Below are 18730 nucleotides of genomic sequence, written 5' to 3'. Positions count from 1 at the left end.
CATTATCATCGGTTTAACAGCTTCAGTTTCCCAGGTACTGTTGTTAAGACTCCTCAGTCAATCAATTAATCAATCACCACTGATCTGCATATAGGTCAGTCATCCTGGTGGCAGATTCCCTATCTGTTGTTTACCTAGCCTTTTCTTAAATAATTGCAAAGAATTTGGAAATTTATTAAACATCTCCCTTGGTAAATTATTCCAGTCCTTAACTCCCTTTCCTATAAATAAATATTTGCCCCAGTTTGTCCTCTTGAATTCCATAACGTGTTCTTTCCTACTTTTAAAAACACCATTCAAACTTATTCGTCTACTAATGTAATTCCGTGCTCTCTCTCCACTGACAGCTCAGTACATACCACTTATAATACCAATATAGTTGCTCCGTTATTGGACATTATAAATTTTCCAGCTAACTAATTCCTGGTTGCCAGCGTTTCACCCCAGTGTGCTGAGTTGGGCTCATCAGTTGGTAAATAGCACACCTACCAAGACGCATGGCTAGTGCATACCGTAGAGGCCACTGCGTAGGCTACTTGGAGCCACCGGCAGTGCCAATGCACTATTCCTGTGGGAATCAACATCTTTGTCACGTACCACTTAATCAAGCCGCTTGTCTTCTTTCTCCCAAGTCTTCTCAGCCCAAACTTTACAACATGTTTGTAACTCTACTGTTTTGTCAGAAAACGTCCAGAACAAATCGAGCTGCTTTTCTTTGGAATTTTTCTATTTCTCGAATCAGGTAATCCTGGTAAATGTTCTGTTTTTCATGACATCATCCATTTTTCCCTTCCCCAAACTACAGTGTTAGTCTTGACAGTATCCTTCCTGTAGGTTCTATGTATTCCAACCTGGCATTTTCCTTCTACCTTTCCAACTGCACTGGGCCTTTCTCGAAGGCTCCATCCTCATCACATGTCTGAACCGCTATAGTCGGCATCGCCCCCTCATTTCTTAATTTGTCCATCTTGGTCTTCTGGATAGTGGTCCTCAGGCACTTTATCTCTGCTGCCTGCAGTCTTGAGGAGTGTCTCTTCATCGGAGTGCATGTTTCATTACCATAGGTCAAGATTGATATGAAGTAACTATTGAACATAGCTAAACTTGCTTTCTTTTGAGTCTTAACATCACAAAGAAGGGTCCTCACTTGTTGGTAGAAAAGGGAACCCTTCTGCACCTTTTTGGTGATCTCTTATGACTAAGTTGTGTGTGATAACTATCGTGCCGAGATAGGTTAAACTGTCCACACTCTCCAACTGGAGTTCTTTTAGTTGGATGCTTGCTGTTTGGCCATCTCTGTTCACCATCATCACTTCTGTCTTAGTTTCGCTGATCCTGAGTTTTGGCCTTCCGCATGTCTAGTCTTGCTTGCATCTCATTTTCTGTTTCTCCCCATATCATGTTATGATACCATTAGCAAAGGCAACTGCATTGAGTTCACCCCATGTTTTCTTAACCCCTTCTACAGTGGGTATGATGGCATCAGTCGATCGTCGATTCGTTGCGAATGGTGCCCCATGACCAAGGTTTGCTTTTACAGGTGTAAATAAGATAAATATAGACTTAAGTGACGTGCACAATGTCGCGGAATACTTCAGCCCGTTCGTAGATCATGATATATTCATCTGGATTCAGATGTAAATAATGTTAGTAACCCATTTGGATTCATAACAATGTAAATAATGTACATAATGTTAGTAACCCATTACTGAAGAATAATAATTACTATCGTATTAGATTAAGCTAATATTGTACACATTATGAAGGAAATATTATATATCACAAAGTGGGGAAAAAAGTACTCAGGGCAGGTTACGCATATGGAAAATTTAGTACCCAGTTAAGGGGTTAATGTTCTTCATTAAATCATCCATAGTTGTGGGCAGTGGGAACAGTGCTCTGTACTGCTGGATGCCACTCTAGGTTGTAAACCATGATGAGTGCACCTCACCAACTCGCATGCCACTGGTACAGTCCATGTACAGTCACTGAAAAAAAAAAAAGAATTAGCACATGGTATTGTATAAGTTCCTTGCAAGTACACTTTTCTTAGCAACATTTGAACCTGTAGGTATACTGTTAGTTGTGGGTATCCACAGAGTTTGTATCTACATGGGAGGTAATAATTGAAAATCTGTTAAAAATATTAAATGTGGGAAACATCAATGTGTCCATCTTGGTCTTCTGAATAGTGGACCTCAGAAACTTTATCTCTCTTGCCTGCAGTCTTGTGGAGTCTCTTCATCAGGGTGTATGTTTCATTAACATAGGTCAAGATTGATATGAAGTAACTATTGAACATAGCTAATTTTGTATCTACATGGGAGGTAATAATTAAAATTAAGTCTGATAAAATAGTAAATGCGGGAAACTCAAAATGCCATTTTGTAATTTAATTTTTTAGTGACTATACAACATCTGGACTTTCCTTAGAAGTTCTTCAGGCACCTTCTCCTTTCTCCCATCCGACACTGTTGTATGCCTTTTTGATGTCCATTAATACCATGAGTAAATTCTTGCCTTTCCCTCATTCGATAATGATTCACAGAATTCTGGAGAATTTTCAGCCTTTGTGACAGGAGAGTTATTCCTCTAAAGTTAGTGGATTTTTACCTGTTCCCTTTCTTGAACAGCGGCATGACCTTTGTTCTAGACTGCAGGTACCTTGTTATCCTTCCACACTCTACATTAAGCACTTTGTGTAGCCAATGCAGACCCTGTACCCCTGCTGCTTTGATCTTGTCTGCATTCATTTGATCTACTCCTGGTGATTTTCCTGTAAGCACAGTTATTAATGTTCATCCTGTTTCTGTCCAGGTGAGAGGAGGATTCTCTGAGCAGGTTTCCACATCTGAATCTACATTTTTCTTTTAATCCATTCAACAGAGGGTCGAATTTTTCTTCAAGACCTTCCTTACTGACTATATTCCCATATTGTACCCATCAGTTCCCTTTCGTCTTTGATCATGTTGTAAATTAACTTCATATTGCCCTGTTATCTTCATCCAGGTCCTATGCAAAAATCTCCCAACTCTTTGCCTCCTCTTCTTGAACTGTCCTTTTGACCTTCAGCTTCTTTCTCAGTACACTTGTTCAAGGTCCTTGATATTTGCCTCATCCATTATAAGTTCCAATATTATTTTCTCTTGGTCTCTTTCCATAATGCATTCCTTTCTCTAATGGCTGCTCTCACTCTTTCATTCTACCATAATGTTCTTTTCTCCCACACTTCCACACTAACTTGTCCTTCCCATAAAATAATAATGATGTTATTTGTATAACATCTGTTCTAACTGCTAACATTCTTAACATGCTAGGATATAAGAATATTGTTTTGCAGATTTTTCTTAACCTGCCAGAAACCAACAACACAGAGATGTCTCATTTGAACCTTTAAATGCCACCATCTGCATCCAAGATCAAATTCCCTTTTCTTGGAAACGGAAAGCTAACTGCACCTCTGAGATCAACTATATAGAAATTCTCTAGAACATGTCAGAAAATTACTTTAAATGAAATTGAGCAGGGGTTTGATCACTATCTTGAAGTCTAAAATATGAGTCTTACTCCTGAACTACTTGTGTACTCATTGTAAAGAGTATTGTAATTGCAGCACTAAAGGCATCTAAGAAGGGACGAGTGGCATCAGAAGAGATGAAGTACACTTCAGCTAACAGTAGTCAGTCAGTGTAATGTTACTGTTAATTGGAACATTGTGTGCCATCAATTTTGTGTGTGTTAGGGAATACGAGACCTAGGCTTTCTATCCTCATTTTTATAATCTGTTTTCCCATCATTCTTTGAGTGATCCTTCCTTCACGTTTTTCATTTCAATAGTTGTCATTATCTTCCTAATACTGTTTTTCACCATACTGAGCAAGTTTGCTGTGTGGTTAGGGGCACAGCTGTGAGCTTGCATTTTGAAGATAGTGGGTGTGAACCCCTCTGTCGGCAGCCCTGAAGATGGTTTTCTGTGGTTTCCCATTTTCACAGCAGGCAAATGCTGGAGTTGTATCTTAATTAAAACCACAGCCACTTCCTTCCCACTCCTATCCCATCATCGCCATATGACCTATCTGTGTTGGTGAGACGTAAAGCAACTTGTAATTTTTTTAAAAACGTTTTAAAAGTTTTTCACCTTATAAAAAACTGAAAGCGGCCATCCCCGGCTAATTCATTCCTTTGACAACGAAACAATATTTTCATGGCAGTGTTTCTCATCATTGATGGACTTGGTAGTAAAAATCAAAGTTTGTGAATATGTCCATTATTATAACTTGTACTGGTGTAGTAAAAAGTACCAGATATAAAATATTGGAATTTATATTTTTTTCTACAATTTTGTTATTTATGCTTTTTAGATAGAACTAATATTCTGGAGATATTTGAAGTTTCTGAAAAATATAATAATCATGTATATCTCCATTATTATTTCTTACACTGTAAAAATACAAGAAACAAAAATTTGGAAATTACATTTTGCACAACTGTTTTATGGACAGTTTTCAATATAGCTAATATTAGCAGGGATTGTTTTGGGGGGGGGGGTCTCTCTCTCTCTCTCTCTCTCTCCTACTATTCCTATGCCACTATATACTAATAAAATACTATAACATACAGTCCACTGCTCAGCCCACCTATCCCTCAAATACAGAGTTTTAGGAAATTATGTCAAGTTGCCTTTGCTATGGTATATCAAACAGATAAAAATTGAATCAAGTCTTTTGACTTTTGTATAACTAATCTGAGATAAAATCAAAGTATGAGACAAAATTTGAAGTGTAGAGACAAAATTATCATTTTTATTGTATTGATAAATATCATACCTTGCAAACATTATCACAAGAATAATTACATATACCTAGAAATTGCCAAAGGAAGTTGATTACTCTTAAAGAAATTACTGCAACCTAACATTAACCTCACCAATTGTTTGTCTCAGATATTTACTCACTTTGTTTGAATCTCTTTTGACTTTTGTTTTTTTAAGTTGGAGATATAAAATAGTAAGACAGTTCTTGTCTTTGTTATAGTTGCCTGCAGAGCTAAACAGCTTGCTTCCTCCTAGTATTTCTCTGGCAGAAATGTTTGAATCACAACATCGACAGATGGAGTGGTATAATCATCTACTCGAAACTCAGGGCACTGATGCTGCAACAAAGTGAGTAATTGCATTGAGTACTACAAAAATCTTTCTTGTGGAATATATGTACACTGACGGGATATAGGATACAATTAGCTTGTATATTTTTAAGTCTGAAATTCCCATGTTATACAGCTATTTTTCTTTGCATACAGTGGATAAATGTTGATTTACTATTGACAGTGAAGGTTTGCTTGTAATCAGTGTACAACTGATGTACTGTGTTATTGTATTTGTGGCATTTCTCCAGTAGACATTTGATATATATTTCCTTCTTTCTAGTTGTGATCACGATCTTGCTCTCTTTTTGGCATTAAATTTCATTCCATATTGTTCCACCTCATTTACCCATGCATCTAACTGTTACTGGATATCCTCTTCCTTTTCTCCCCAGATTAACAAGTCATCTGCAAGCATCGTCACTTACATTTGTCCTTCCCCAATTTTCCTTGCCACTTTTGTCATTAATTCATCCATTACTACAATGAAGAACAAAGGTGACAGAACATTTCCTTGTCTTAATCCACTTCTTTTTGCTCAAACCAGTCTGTTCTCTCTCCTACTTTCACACAACTGACACTCCCATGCGACATCTCCCTCACTCTTTCTATTGTCTACTTCTCGACACCTATTTTCTGTAAGGCTTACCATACCTTCTTTCTGGAGATATGATTGATCATAATGCTTTCTCAAAGTCCAACAAGGCCATCAGTAGATCTTTACCCCACTCATAATGATAATCTTGCAGTTGTCTTACTGTGAATATAAGGTCTACTGTGGACCTTCCTAATCTGAAGGCATACTGCTCTTCTCTTGGATTTTCTTCCACCCTGTTTCTCATTCTTTTCTCCAGAATCTTCTCAAACACCTTTGCACAGTGACATATCAATGTAACTCCCATATAGTTTTTAAAATCTTTCCTATTCCCCTTCTTGGAGATGGGTATGATTATTCCCTTCTTCCAGTCTTCAGGGGTCTTCCTCTCCTTCCATACTACTTTCAACACATGATAAAGCTATTGTTTCCTTACCTCTCCTGTTGCCTTCACCATCTCAATACTCACTTCATCTAACCTCTGCTTCTAACATTTTTAAATTACCTGGTGAATACTGAAAATCTTATCCTGATAGCCCCTCTGTTGTCTGAAACCATACTGATTTTCATCCAACTTACTCTCAACTACTGATGGCACCCTCCCTTCCAAAATGCCAGTGAATTCTTTCCTGGTACAGTGGAACCTCGATTCTCCGTTTTTGGAGGGACCACAAAAAAATACGTACAACACGGGAAAACGGAAAATCCGGGAACGAATGAACCATCAATAATTTGGCTAAACATCATAAAAATGAAATATGCATACTTATAATCTACAAACACCCCTAAACCAAACCAAACTACAGCCCCAATGGGCCTTCCGCCTACCAAGCGACCGCTGCTCGGTCCGAAGGCCTGCAGATTACGAGGTGACGCATGGTCAGTGTGATGAATCTTCTTGGCCGTTATTTTTGGCTCTCCATACCGGGGTCGCCATCTCACCATTAAATAGCTACTCAATTAAAGGTATTCATAGAATGAGTGAACCTGGAACCAGCCCTCATATCCAGGTACATATGCCTCACCTGGCCAGGAATTAAACCCCGGCCGACCGGGTGAGAGGCAGGCAAGTTAGATCGCCGAGCCGGCTTTAAATATTAATTACTGGTACGCAACTTAAAAATCTTGAAATTTTACATTTAGTTTTGCCAGAGAAACTTCGTCAGTTTCCTCTGAAAACTTCTTTCAGTTCAGCAACTTTGATCAACCAAACTTCGAAAAATCTAATTACGCCAAGCCAAACGAACAATCGACCACAAGTAGTTTTTAATTCTCTAATCTAATAAAATAAAGCACATTAGATATAAAAGCGCCCAAGATAATGGCGAAATTCCTTTTTTTTTAAATCTTCCATTGTAATTTGGTCACCGGCATACTTTGTAGTCAGTTTCTGGAAATCTTGTACCACGTAAATTAGGCCTACATCGACTTTAAAGGTTATGTTAAACTCGAGCATATGGTTTCGAATGTAAGTATCGATTGTCAAGTTCTCGAATGCATTATATTCAGTTCTGCCCGTCACTAAACACAATCAAATTAGAATAAGAAAAAATATCATTAACACTTCCGAAATTACGGTTATTTGTGACCTTGAGCTCAGCTGGCAAGTGCGCTTGCTGTACAAGTTGGTACGAGTGCGAAATGATACAAAGTTTTTAAATGTAACATGCGCAAATAAAACAATTGCGGTTTCTATAACATTTTAACACATAAACGTGAAATTCCCAGTCTTATATTAGGATCAAAACAGTAATAGGCAATTGCAAAACATGTATGTAAGGTGCAACATATGTTCTGGTCTCGATAACACAATCATATGATCCAGATGTTGATTCCCATAGGGAATCTGAAATATTTGTCCCGAATGAGTAAATTTATAATACCAATATAAATGGTCCATTATTGAACATTATAAGTTTTCCAGCTAACTCATTCCTGGTTGCCAGCGTTTCGCCCCCGTGTACTAGGTTGGGCTCATCAGTTGGTACTTAGTACACCTAGCACATCAATTTTTGGTAGTGAGACAAAGTCTCTCATAGTGCATTGGCACTGCCGGTGGCTTCAAGTAGCCTACGCATTGGCCTCCATGGTATGCACTAGCCATGTGTCTTGGTAGGTGTGCAGGTACCAACTGATGAGCCCAACCTAGCACACGGGGGCGAAACGCTGGCAACCAGGAATGAGTTAGCTGGAAAATTTATAATGTCTGATAACGGATCATTTATATTGGTATTAACATAATTGTATATGATAATATTAAAATACTAAATTTGTGTTACCAGTACTTAAGAAGGAACAGTTTCGATTCCTGCCTGAAAACCCAGTGCCGAAAACCTGTTTGGCGGTACACTCTGGAAGAAGAAGAAAAGTCTAACCCTGGACATAATGTAGATGTTTTGCAAGTACGAACATTTGACGAAACACCTTCCATTTTCAAGTAGAGCTGTTGAAATGCTCTCTGTCTCCTTCCAATTGTTGTGGAAACTCTCTGCTTTAGATTTCCGAGGATTCTCTAAACAATACCAACCGAATGCGATGCTAAAATGGTCCCTTATGCAAGTTCACCGCCGATCGCAATTCCACAGTACAGTACTTCCTCAAGTTACCACAATGACAGGATTTTAACACAGAGATCCATAAGTATGCCGTAGCGGTACTTTCGTGAGATACAGTTTCTTGAAAAACACGTGATCAGGGATTTAGCGTTGATGGGACTGAAATCTCTGGATGGTTGACCCGGGAAATTGTTTCTTGGAGGAACGGATAATGAGGGATTTTTACACCGTTATTTAATTAGAATGCTCACGAGATCATGTAATTTGAATGAATAATACGGGAAAACATTTCCGGGAACGTATAATACAGGTTCTACTGTATACTAATGAGTGAAATACCTCAATATTTGTTGCAATCCTTCCTATTCCCTTGTTTATAGATAGTTGGAATTACTGCTTTTGTCCAATCAGAAGGTACCCTGCTAACATTATTACTCTATGAAGCCATTTCATCCCTGCCATCCACTATATTTCACCATTTCAGTTCTAATTTAATCTATTCATGCTGCTTTATGACAATGGAGTTTATGTACTGTCCTTTCCACTTTCTCAAGTGTGATTTCACCAACATTATTGTCCTCCTCCCCATGAGCTCGGTTGTTTGCAACATCGCCAGAAAGATTTGCTTTTTTGCTGAGAAGATTTTCAAAATATTCCTTCAACCTGTCCAGTGATTCCCTGAGATCTATTGCGAGTTAATGCCATTTACTCAAAACACTATTAATTTTCTTTTTAATTAATTTAATTCCAGATTCCACATCTTCAAATGAGTATGTGCAATTCATTATTTAACATCTCCACCAAAAATTGCTGGTCACTTTATCTTGGCCAACAAATCGTCAGTACTAAACAGCTTCTCCACTCAGCAATTTTTATTACATATTATGATCATCATTAATTGAAATTATACTGAAGCAATGAACCCTCATTCCTCTTGTGTTAAATTAACGTTATTTTACTCTTCCCTCGAAAATTGTACAGTACAGTAGTAAAATACTTGTTTGTTTTAAAATTTTGTGTATGGAGGATGCAAGAAGGTGATTCTAACTATGATAGGTAGTAATTGAACAATCTATCTATATATATAAAATAACTTGTCCTGACTGACTGACTGACTGATTCATCATCGCCGAGCCAAAACTACTGTATATAAAGAAATGAAATTTTGGGGATACATTCATATTAAGATGTAGGTGCTCACTAAGAGAGGATTTTTCGATATTCTGTCGCTAAAGGGGTGAAAAGGGGGGTGAAATTTTAAAATGAGTGTATCTATATCTCAAAACTTTAAAAGTTTGCAGGTGTAAAAATTGGTATTTAGAATCTTTTTTAAAAATAAGGAAACACGTATTTTTTTGCTTTCAGAAAATCCCAATAGGAGGGGTGAAAAAGGGGTTGAATGCCTTTAATCAGGATACCAGTACTTATAACTCAGAAGCTGAAGATATTACAGACCTGAAAATTAGTACTTTTGATATCTTTTAAAAATAAAGAAACACAATTTTTTTAGTTTTTGGAAAATCCAGTTAATGGGAGGGTGAAAAGGGGGTGAATTTTTAAAATGAGTGTATCTATATCTCAAAACTTTTAAAGTTTATAGATGTATTTAGAATCTCCTTTAAAAATAAAGAAACGCGTATTTTTTTGTTTACGGAATATCCCAATAGGAAGGGTGGAAAAGGGTGAAAATGTGTTGAATGCCTTTAATGAGGCTAATTATGTTTCAGAACCTGAAAATATTACAGACCTGAAAATTCATATTTGGGATCTACTTTAAAAATAAAGAAACAGGTATTTTTTTCATTTTGTTTTTTTTGTTTTGAAAATCCAAATAATGGGGTGTGAAAAAAGGCGGGTGAATTTTTAAAATGAGTGTATCTACATCTAAAAAACTGTAAAGGTTTACATATGTAAAAATTGGTATTAGAATCTCCTTTAAAAAAAAAAAAGAAACATGTATTTTTTGTTTTTGGAAAATCCCAATAAGAGGGGTGAAAAAGGGGTTGAATGCCTTTAATGAGGATACTTAAATATCAGAAATTGAAGATATTAAAACCTGAAAATTGGTATTTGGGATTTCCTTTAAAAATAAAGAAACTTTTATTGCTTTTGCAAATCCAAGTAGTTGAGGGGGGGGGGGAGGGTGAAAAGGGGGTGGATTTTTAAAATTAGTATATCTATATCTCAAACTTTTAAAATTTATAGATGTAAAAATTGATATTTAGAATCATCTTTAAAAATAAAGGGACACTTGTTTTTTTTGTTTTCTGTAAATCCCAATAGGAGGGGTGTAAAGGGTGAATAATGGGTTGAATGCCTTTAATGACGATACTTATATCTCAGAAAATGAAGATATTACAGAACTGAAAATTGGTGTTTGGGATCTCCTTTAAAGAAACACGTATTTTTTTGTTTTTGAAAAAACCAATTAATAGGGGTGTGAAAAGGGGGTGAATTTTTAAAATGAGTGTATCTATATCTCAAAACTTTTAAAGTTTATAGGTGTAAAAATTGGTATTTAGAATCTCCTTTAAAAATAAACACGTATTTTTTTGCTTACGGAAAATCCCAATAGGAAGGGTAGAAAAGGGTGAAAATGTGTTGAATGCCTTTAATGAGGCTAATTATGTTTCAGAACCTGAAGATATTACAGACCTGAAAATTCATATTTGGGATCTACTTTAAAAATAAAGAAACAGGTATTTTTTCTTTTTTTTTTTTTGGAAAATCCAAATAATGAGGGGTGAAAAAAGGGGGGTGAATTTTTAAAATGAGTGTATTTACATCTCAAAAACTGTAAAGGTTTACAGATGTAAAAATTGGTATTAGAATCTCCTTTTAAAAAAAAGAAACATGTATTTTTTGTTTTCGGAAAATCCCAATAAGAGGGGTGAAAAAGGGGTTGAATGCCTTTAATGAGGATACTTAAATATCAGAAACTGAATATATTACAAACCTGAAAATTGATATTTGGGATCTCCTTTTAAAAAAAAGAAACTTTTTTTCTTCTTTTGGAAAATGTAAATAGTTGGGGGGGGGGTGAAAGGGGGTGGATTTTCAAAATGAGTGTATCTATATCTCAAAACTTTAAAAGTTTGCACATGTAAAAATTGATATTTAGAATCTTCTTTAAAAATAAAGGAACTCGTATTTTTTTGTTTTTTCTGTAAATCCCAATAGGAGCGGTGTAAAGGGTGAATAATGGGTTGAATGCCTATAATGAGGATACATATATCTCAGAAACTGAAGATATTACAGAACTGAAAATTTGTATATGGGATCTCCTTTAAAAGTAAAGAAATACGTATTTTATTGTTTTTGGAAAATCCAATTAATGGTGGTTAAACAGGAGTGACAAATTGGGGTGAATTTTTCGAAAGACTATATCTACAGAATATCTGAGAAACGTAGAATGTTAAGAGACATAAAAATGGTATTTGGAATCTCCTGTAAATGTAACGAAATATAGGTGATTTGTTTTTGGAAACTCTTCTTAAGGGGAACTAAAAATGGGGTGAAATTTTAAATCGAGAATTTATACAGTATATCTAAAAAAAATTAACATGTTACAGAAGTGAAAAATGGTATTTTTTATCTCTTAAAAATTAAGAAGCGTGTATTTTTAGATTTCGGAAATACAACTTCGGTGGTGGTGGGGGATGGCGAGGTGTAAACCTGACTGAAAACTGTGTTGAATTCTTTTAATTAGGCTACTGTTATCTCAAAATTGAAGATGTTACAGACGTAAAATTTGATATTTGGAATCTGCTTTAAAAGTAAAGATACACGTATTCTTGGAAAATCCAACGAATGGGGGGAAGGTGAAAGAATTGAAAAATTAATTGACTTAATTGTATGAGAATACTTACATCTAATAAAAACTAACGTTTTGGGCCTACAGACGTGAAAATTTGTATTTGGAGCTCGTTTAAAAACAAAGAAAAACCCATTTTTGAGGGGGGGGGAATCATCCTAGGGGGCGGGAGTGAAAAGGAGTTGAATTCCTTTCATGAGGACACATAAATCAAAAACTGAAGAAGTTAGAGTCGTGATAATTGGTGTTTATATGATCCTTTACTATTAAAGAAACAAGTAGGCCTATTTTTTGCCGGATAATTCACATGGGGAGGGAGGAGTGTGAAAGCCTTCTTTTAGTTTTTTGGGGGGTGGGGGTAAATAAACTTAACGGCGGTGGTGTGTAAAAGGAGGTGAGACCAATTGATTTTACATTTCATAATGTATTTATAAGGAGCCTCTGTTGCTCAGGCGGCAGCGCGCCGGCCTCTCACAGCTGGGTTCCGTGGTTCAAATCCCGTTCTCTCCATGTGACATTCGTGCTGGACAAAATGTAGGCGGGACAGGTTTTTCTCCGGATACTCCGGTTTTCCCTGTCATCATTCATTCCAGCAACACTGTCCATTAAAATTTCATTTCATTTGTAATTCATTAATCATTGCCCCAGAGGAGTGCGACAGGTTTCGGCAGCTGGCACAATTCCTATTGTCGCCGCTAGATGGGGGCATTATTCATTCCATTCCTGACCCTGTCGAATGACTGGAAACAGGCTGTAGATTTGCGATGTACTTATTCTGATCGTAAACCGATCATTTTTAATCTTTCCTGGGTTCGTTTTCAAGAGCCATCTTTTCCTTCGGAGAACATTCTTAGATTACAGTAGATTCTCCTGGCATATAAAGAAAAATTTAAACACATTTGAAATAAGCGATAGGAATGAGATTGACCGTCCAATTGTTCACCTCTATAATAAGGTCCATAATGCACGGAAGTATGTCATTCGTATTGCCTACGCGCGACAATGGTGCTGGTCACATTCTCAACAATGACAATGGCAGCAGATGTAATTTACCACCAAGTAGCAGTCTTGCATCTTGCTGTGGGGTCCAGAACATCTATAATAATAATATTCTGGACCGTCGTCAAATGTGCGGATCGCGCTGGAAACGGGTCCTGGACGGGTAATGACTAAAAATGCAGTCCGGCCGCGGGTGCAGTATCGCCAAGGCACCCAAGACGACACCACGCCGGATCTCCTGAAGGATTTGATCCATATTAAAAATGCTTATAGGAAAAGATGGCGAAGATTTAGGGACCCAACTGACCGGGTGGAGTACCTGGACCTAGCCCGGGAAGTACGAAATCGTTTGCTGGAAAGAAAGATTGAAAAATGGGAGGAAACTTCCCGTAATCTATTAGAAAACGAGTCAGATAGCGAATTTTGGTGGATTCTCTCAGAAAACGAGTCAGATCGTGAATTTTGGCGGATTATATATCTAAAACAATAAGCATTCAATTATAAATTTCAGTATAATACCGTAGCGAAGCACGGGTATCTTGCTAGTCTATATATATATATATAAAATAACATGTCCTGACTGACTGACTGACTGACTGACTGACTGACTGACTGACTGACTGATTCATCATCGCCAAGCCAAAACTACTGGACATAAAGAAATGAAATTTTGGGGATATATTCATATTAACCCTTTTAGTACCAGTCGCTTATAGGTGGTGTGTGCGAAGAATACCAGGCTTATTTTTAAGAAATTGCAATGTTTCAGTAAAATCATTATAACTTTCTTATTATTGAAGATATGCCTCCGACATTTAACTTATCATAGAAAAGGAGGTTCTTTACATGTTTTTAAATTCACAAGCTATGTTATATTAACGCTATAACAAATAAAAAAATATTAGTTTAACAATAATCAAAATGAAAATTGAAGTCATAATTGAGATAAAGAAACACAAATCAAAATTAAAATTATGCACTGAAAAATATTATCGTCTGCAGATACTTGCTCTTGGTTCACTATTTGCAAAATTTCAATAACGTAGGCACTAAAGTTTCTAATTTAACAAATATTTTATGACCGGGTGTTTCGAGATACAGCGGGGAGGGATCGAACCGTGTGTCATTTCCAACTGAATCTTCACTGAACACTGTGTTATGCATGTAGGCATTGTTGTCATTACTGCCTGCATCACAGTCTACACTGTCTTCATTTCCGTCACTCTCTGAATCAGCATCACTGTCACTTTCACTAATGACAATACCACGAGGTTTATTGTACTGTGGAATGTCATCGCTACACTCACTTCCTGTCTCTGAAATAACATCACCATCATTATTACATGACCCTGATATAGCTACATCATCAGACTCAATATAGTCGTCATTGGCATAGAGTCTGTTAATATATTCAGCTAAATCGTCATCATTCTCGAACACATCGCGCGCGTCAGAGACGGCCATTTTCCTACTCACAAACTTTTACGGTGTACAGAATATAGGTCGCTTTGATAAAATCATATCTCCGTAAATAAAGCGATTGGCGCAATAGTTGTGGTAGATTTAGAAACTACAGGTTCCGAAGAGTCTAGATCACCTGCATTGTGCTGCTATATGTCCGGAAACTAAGAACTACAAGCAAATACAAAACTGCTTGCGTACGGAGTGCTATTGCGTTCCTGGCAATTTTCGCTCGCTCGCCGAGGAACACTTTTGCGCTCTCTGGTATTCTAAAGGTTAAGATGTAGGTGCTCGCCAAGGGAGGATTTTTGGATATTCCATTGCTAGGGGGGTGAAGTTTTTAAATTAGTGTATCTATATCTCAAAACTTTAAAAGTTTACAGATGTAAAAATTGGTATTCAGAATCTTCTTTAAAAATAAGGAAACATGTATTTTTTTTTTGTTTTCAGAAAATCCCAATAGGAGGGGTGAAAAAGTGGTTGAATGCCTTTAATCAGGATACCGGTACTTATATCTCAGAAACTGAAGATATTACAGACCTGAAAATTGGTACTTTTGATCTCTTTTAAAAATAAAGAAACACGTATTTTTTTGTTTTTGGAAAATCCAATTAATGGGAGGTTAAAAAGGGGGTGAAGTTTTAAAATGAGTGCATCTATTTCTCGAAACTTTTAAAGTTTACAGATGTAAAAATTGATATTTAGAATCTTTATTAAAAATAAAGAAACACGTATTTTTTCCCCCGGGAAATCGCAATAGGAGGGGTGAAAAGGGTTGAAAAATTGGTTGAATGCCTTTAATGAGGATACTTATATCTCAGAAACTGAAGATATTACAGACCTGAAAATTGGTGTTTGGGATCTCCTTTAAAAATAAAGAAATGTGTATTAATTTGTTTTTGGAAAATCCATTTAATGGGGGGGGGGGGGTGAAAAGGGGGTGAATTTTTAAAATGAGTGTATCTATATCTTAAAACTTGAAAAGTTTACAGATGTAAAAATTGGTATTTAGAACCTCCTTTAAAAATAAAGAAACATGTATTTTTTGTTTTCGGAAAATCCCAATAGGAAGGATGGAAAAGGGTGAAAAAGTATTTGGGATCTACTTAAAAAATAAAGAAACAGGTATTTTTTCGTTTTTGGAAAATCCAAATAATGGGGGGTGAAGAGGGGGTGTGAATTTTTAAAATGAGTGTGTCTACATCTTAAAACTTTAAAAGTTTACAGATGTAAAAGTTCGTATTTAGAATCTCCTTTAAAAATAAAGGAACACCTATTTTTTGTTTTCTGTAAATCCCAATAGGAGGGCTGTAAAAGGGTGAATAATGGGTCGAATGCCTTTAATGAGGATACTGAAGATATTATAGAACTGAAAATTTGAGTATGGGATCTCCTTTAAAAATAAAGAAAGACGTATTTTTTTGTTTTTGGAAAATCCAATTAATGGTGGTTAAACAGGAGTGACAAATTAGGGTGAATTTTTTGAAAGACTATATCTACAGAATATCTGAGAAACACAAAATGTTACAGACGTAAAAAGTGGGTATTTGGAATCTCCTGTAAATGTAAAGAAACATAGGTGATTTGTTTTTGGAAACTCCACTTAAGGGGAACTAAAAAGGGGTGAAATTTTAAAATGAGAATTTTTACAGTATATCTCAAAAAACTTAACATGTTACGGAAGTGAAAAATGGTATATTTTAATCTCTATTAAATATAAAGAAACTTGTATTTTTAGTTTTCGGAAATACCTCTTGGGTGGAGGGGTGGGGGGTAAAAGTGCCTGAAAATGGTGTTGAATTATTTTAATTAGACTACAGATATCTCAAAAATGATGATTTTACAGACGTGAAATTTGATATTTGGAATCTGCTTTAAAAGTAAAGAAACATGTTTTTTCGGAAAATCCAATAGGGGGTGGGGGATTTAAAATTAATTGACTTAATTGTATGAGAATACATACATCTAATAAAAACTAAAGTTGTTACAGACATGAAAATTGGTATTTGGATCTCCTTTAAAACAAAGAAAAACGCGTTTTGGCGGGGAAACCATCTTGGGGGCGGGAGTGAAAAGAAGTTGAATTCCTTTCATGAGGACACACAAATAAAAAACTGAAGAAGTTAGAGTCGTGATAATTCGTATTTAGAAAAACCTTTACTATTAAAGAAAGAAGTATTTTTTGCCGGAAAATTCACTTGGGGGGTGGGGGGAGAGTGAAAGGAAGTGAAAAATGTGAATTATACTTTATGGGGATACTTATATCTCAAAACTGAAGGTAATAGACGTGAACATTGGTGTTTGGAATCTTTTTTAAGCATAAAGAAACACGCCTTCCTTTAATTTTTTGGTGGGGGGGTAAATTAATTTAAAGGTGGTGGGGTGTAAAAGGAAGTGAGACGAATTGATTTTACTGTTCATAATGTACTTATAAAGAGCCTCCGTTGCTCAGGGGGCAGCGCGCTGGCTTCTCACAGCTGGGTTCCGTGGTTCAAATCCCGGTCACTCCATGTGACATTTGTGCTGGACAAAATGGAGGCGGGACAGGTTTTACTCCGGATACTCCAGTTTTCCCTGTCATCATTCATTCCAGCAACACTGTCCAATATAATTTCATTTCATTTCATTTGTCATTCATTAATCATTGCCCCAGAGGAGTGCGACAGGTTTCGGCAGCTGGCACAATTCCTATTGTCGCCGTTGGTGGGGCTTCATTCCGTTCCTGACCCTGTCGAATGACTGGAAACAGGCTGTAGATTTTCGATGTACTTATTCTGATCGTAAACCGATCATTTTTAATCTTTTCTGGGTTCATTTTCAACAGCCATCTTTTCCTTCGGAGAACGTTCTTAGATTACAGTAGATTCTCCCGGCATATAAACAAAAAATTAAACACATTTGAAATAAACGATAGGAATGAGATTGACTGTCAAATTCTTCACTTCTATAATAAGGTCAATAATGCACGGATACATGTCATTCGTATCGCCAGAAATCCCGCACACTTGCCTACGCGCGACAGTGCTGCTGGTCACATTGCAACAATGACAATGGCAGCAGATGTAATTTATAGCCAAGTAGCGGTCTTGCATCTTGCTGTGGGGTCCAGAACATCTATAATAATAGTAATAATAATAATAATAAGAAGAAGAAGAATAATAATAATAATAATAATAATAATAATAATAATAATAATAATAATGTTCTGGACCGTTGTCAAATGGGTGGACTTCGCTGGAAACGGGTCCTGACCGGGTAATGACTAACAATGCAGTCCGGCCGCGGGTTCAGTACCGCCAAGGCACCCAAGACGACACCACGCCGGATCTCCTGAAGGATTTGATCCATATTAAAAATGCTTTTAGGAAAAGATGGCAAAGATTTAGGGACCCAACTGACCGGGTGAAATATTTGGACCTAGCCCGGGAAGTACGAAATCGATTGCTGGAAAGAAAGATTGAGAAATGGGGGGAAACTTGCCGTAATCTATTAGAAAACGAGTCAGATCGCGAATTTTGTGGATTCTCGCAGAAAACGAGTCAGATCGTGAATTTTGGCGGATTATATATCTAAAACAATAAGCATTCAATTATAAATTTCAGTATAATACCGTAGTGAAGCACGGGTATCTTGCTAATATAAAATAACTTGTCCTGACTGGCTGATTGACTGATTCATTATCGCCGAGCCAAAATTACTGGACATAAAGAAATTACATTTTGAGGATACATTTATATTACAACGTAGGTGCTCGCTAAGGGAGGATTTTTGGATGTTCCGTCTCTAAGGGGGTGAAAAGGGGGGTGATTTTTAAAATGAGTGTATCCATATCTCAAAGCCTTAAAAGTTTACAGATGTAAAAATTAGTATTTAGAATCTCATTTGAAAATAAAGAAACACGTATTTTTTTGTTTTAGGAAAATCCCACTAGGAGGGGTGAAAAGGGGGCTGAATGCCTTTAATGAGGATACTTATATCTCAGAAACGGTAGAAAGGGGGTTAAAAGGGGGGTGAATTTTTAAAATGAGTGTATCCATATCTCAAAACTTTAAAAGTTTACAGATGTAAAAATTACTATTTAGAATCTCATTTGAAAATAAAGAAACACCTATTTTTTTTGTTTTAGGATAATCCCACTAGGAGGGGTGAAAAAGGGGCTGAATG

General features: G+C 36.5%; 1 protein-coding gene across 2 annotated transcripts in view; it reads left to right on the top strand.

Annotated features, from left to right (window-relative positions):
• The window catches only part of Helz (Helicase with zinc finger), a 454315-nt gene that overhangs the window by 362284 nt on the left and 73301 nt on the right, over positions 1-18730 (top strand). For both annotated transcript variants that reach the window (XM_068225301.1, XM_067136674.2), the window contains exon 18: positions 5034-5161. In XM_068225301.1, coding sequence (XP_068081402.1) covers positions 5034-5161 — 128 coding nt within the window. The remainder of the gene's footprint in view (positions 1-5033; positions 5162-18730) is intronic.

Source organism: Anabrus simplex, chromosome 1, assembly GCF_040414725.1.
Source record: "Anabrus simplex isolate iqAnaSimp1 chromosome 1, ASM4041472v1, whole genome shotgun sequence".
In the NCBI taxonomy this organism is placed as follows: Eukaryota; Metazoa; Arthropoda; class Insecta; order Orthoptera; family Tettigoniidae; genus Anabrus; species Anabrus simplex.
This window is presented reverse-complemented; position numbering and strand designations above follow the sequence as displayed.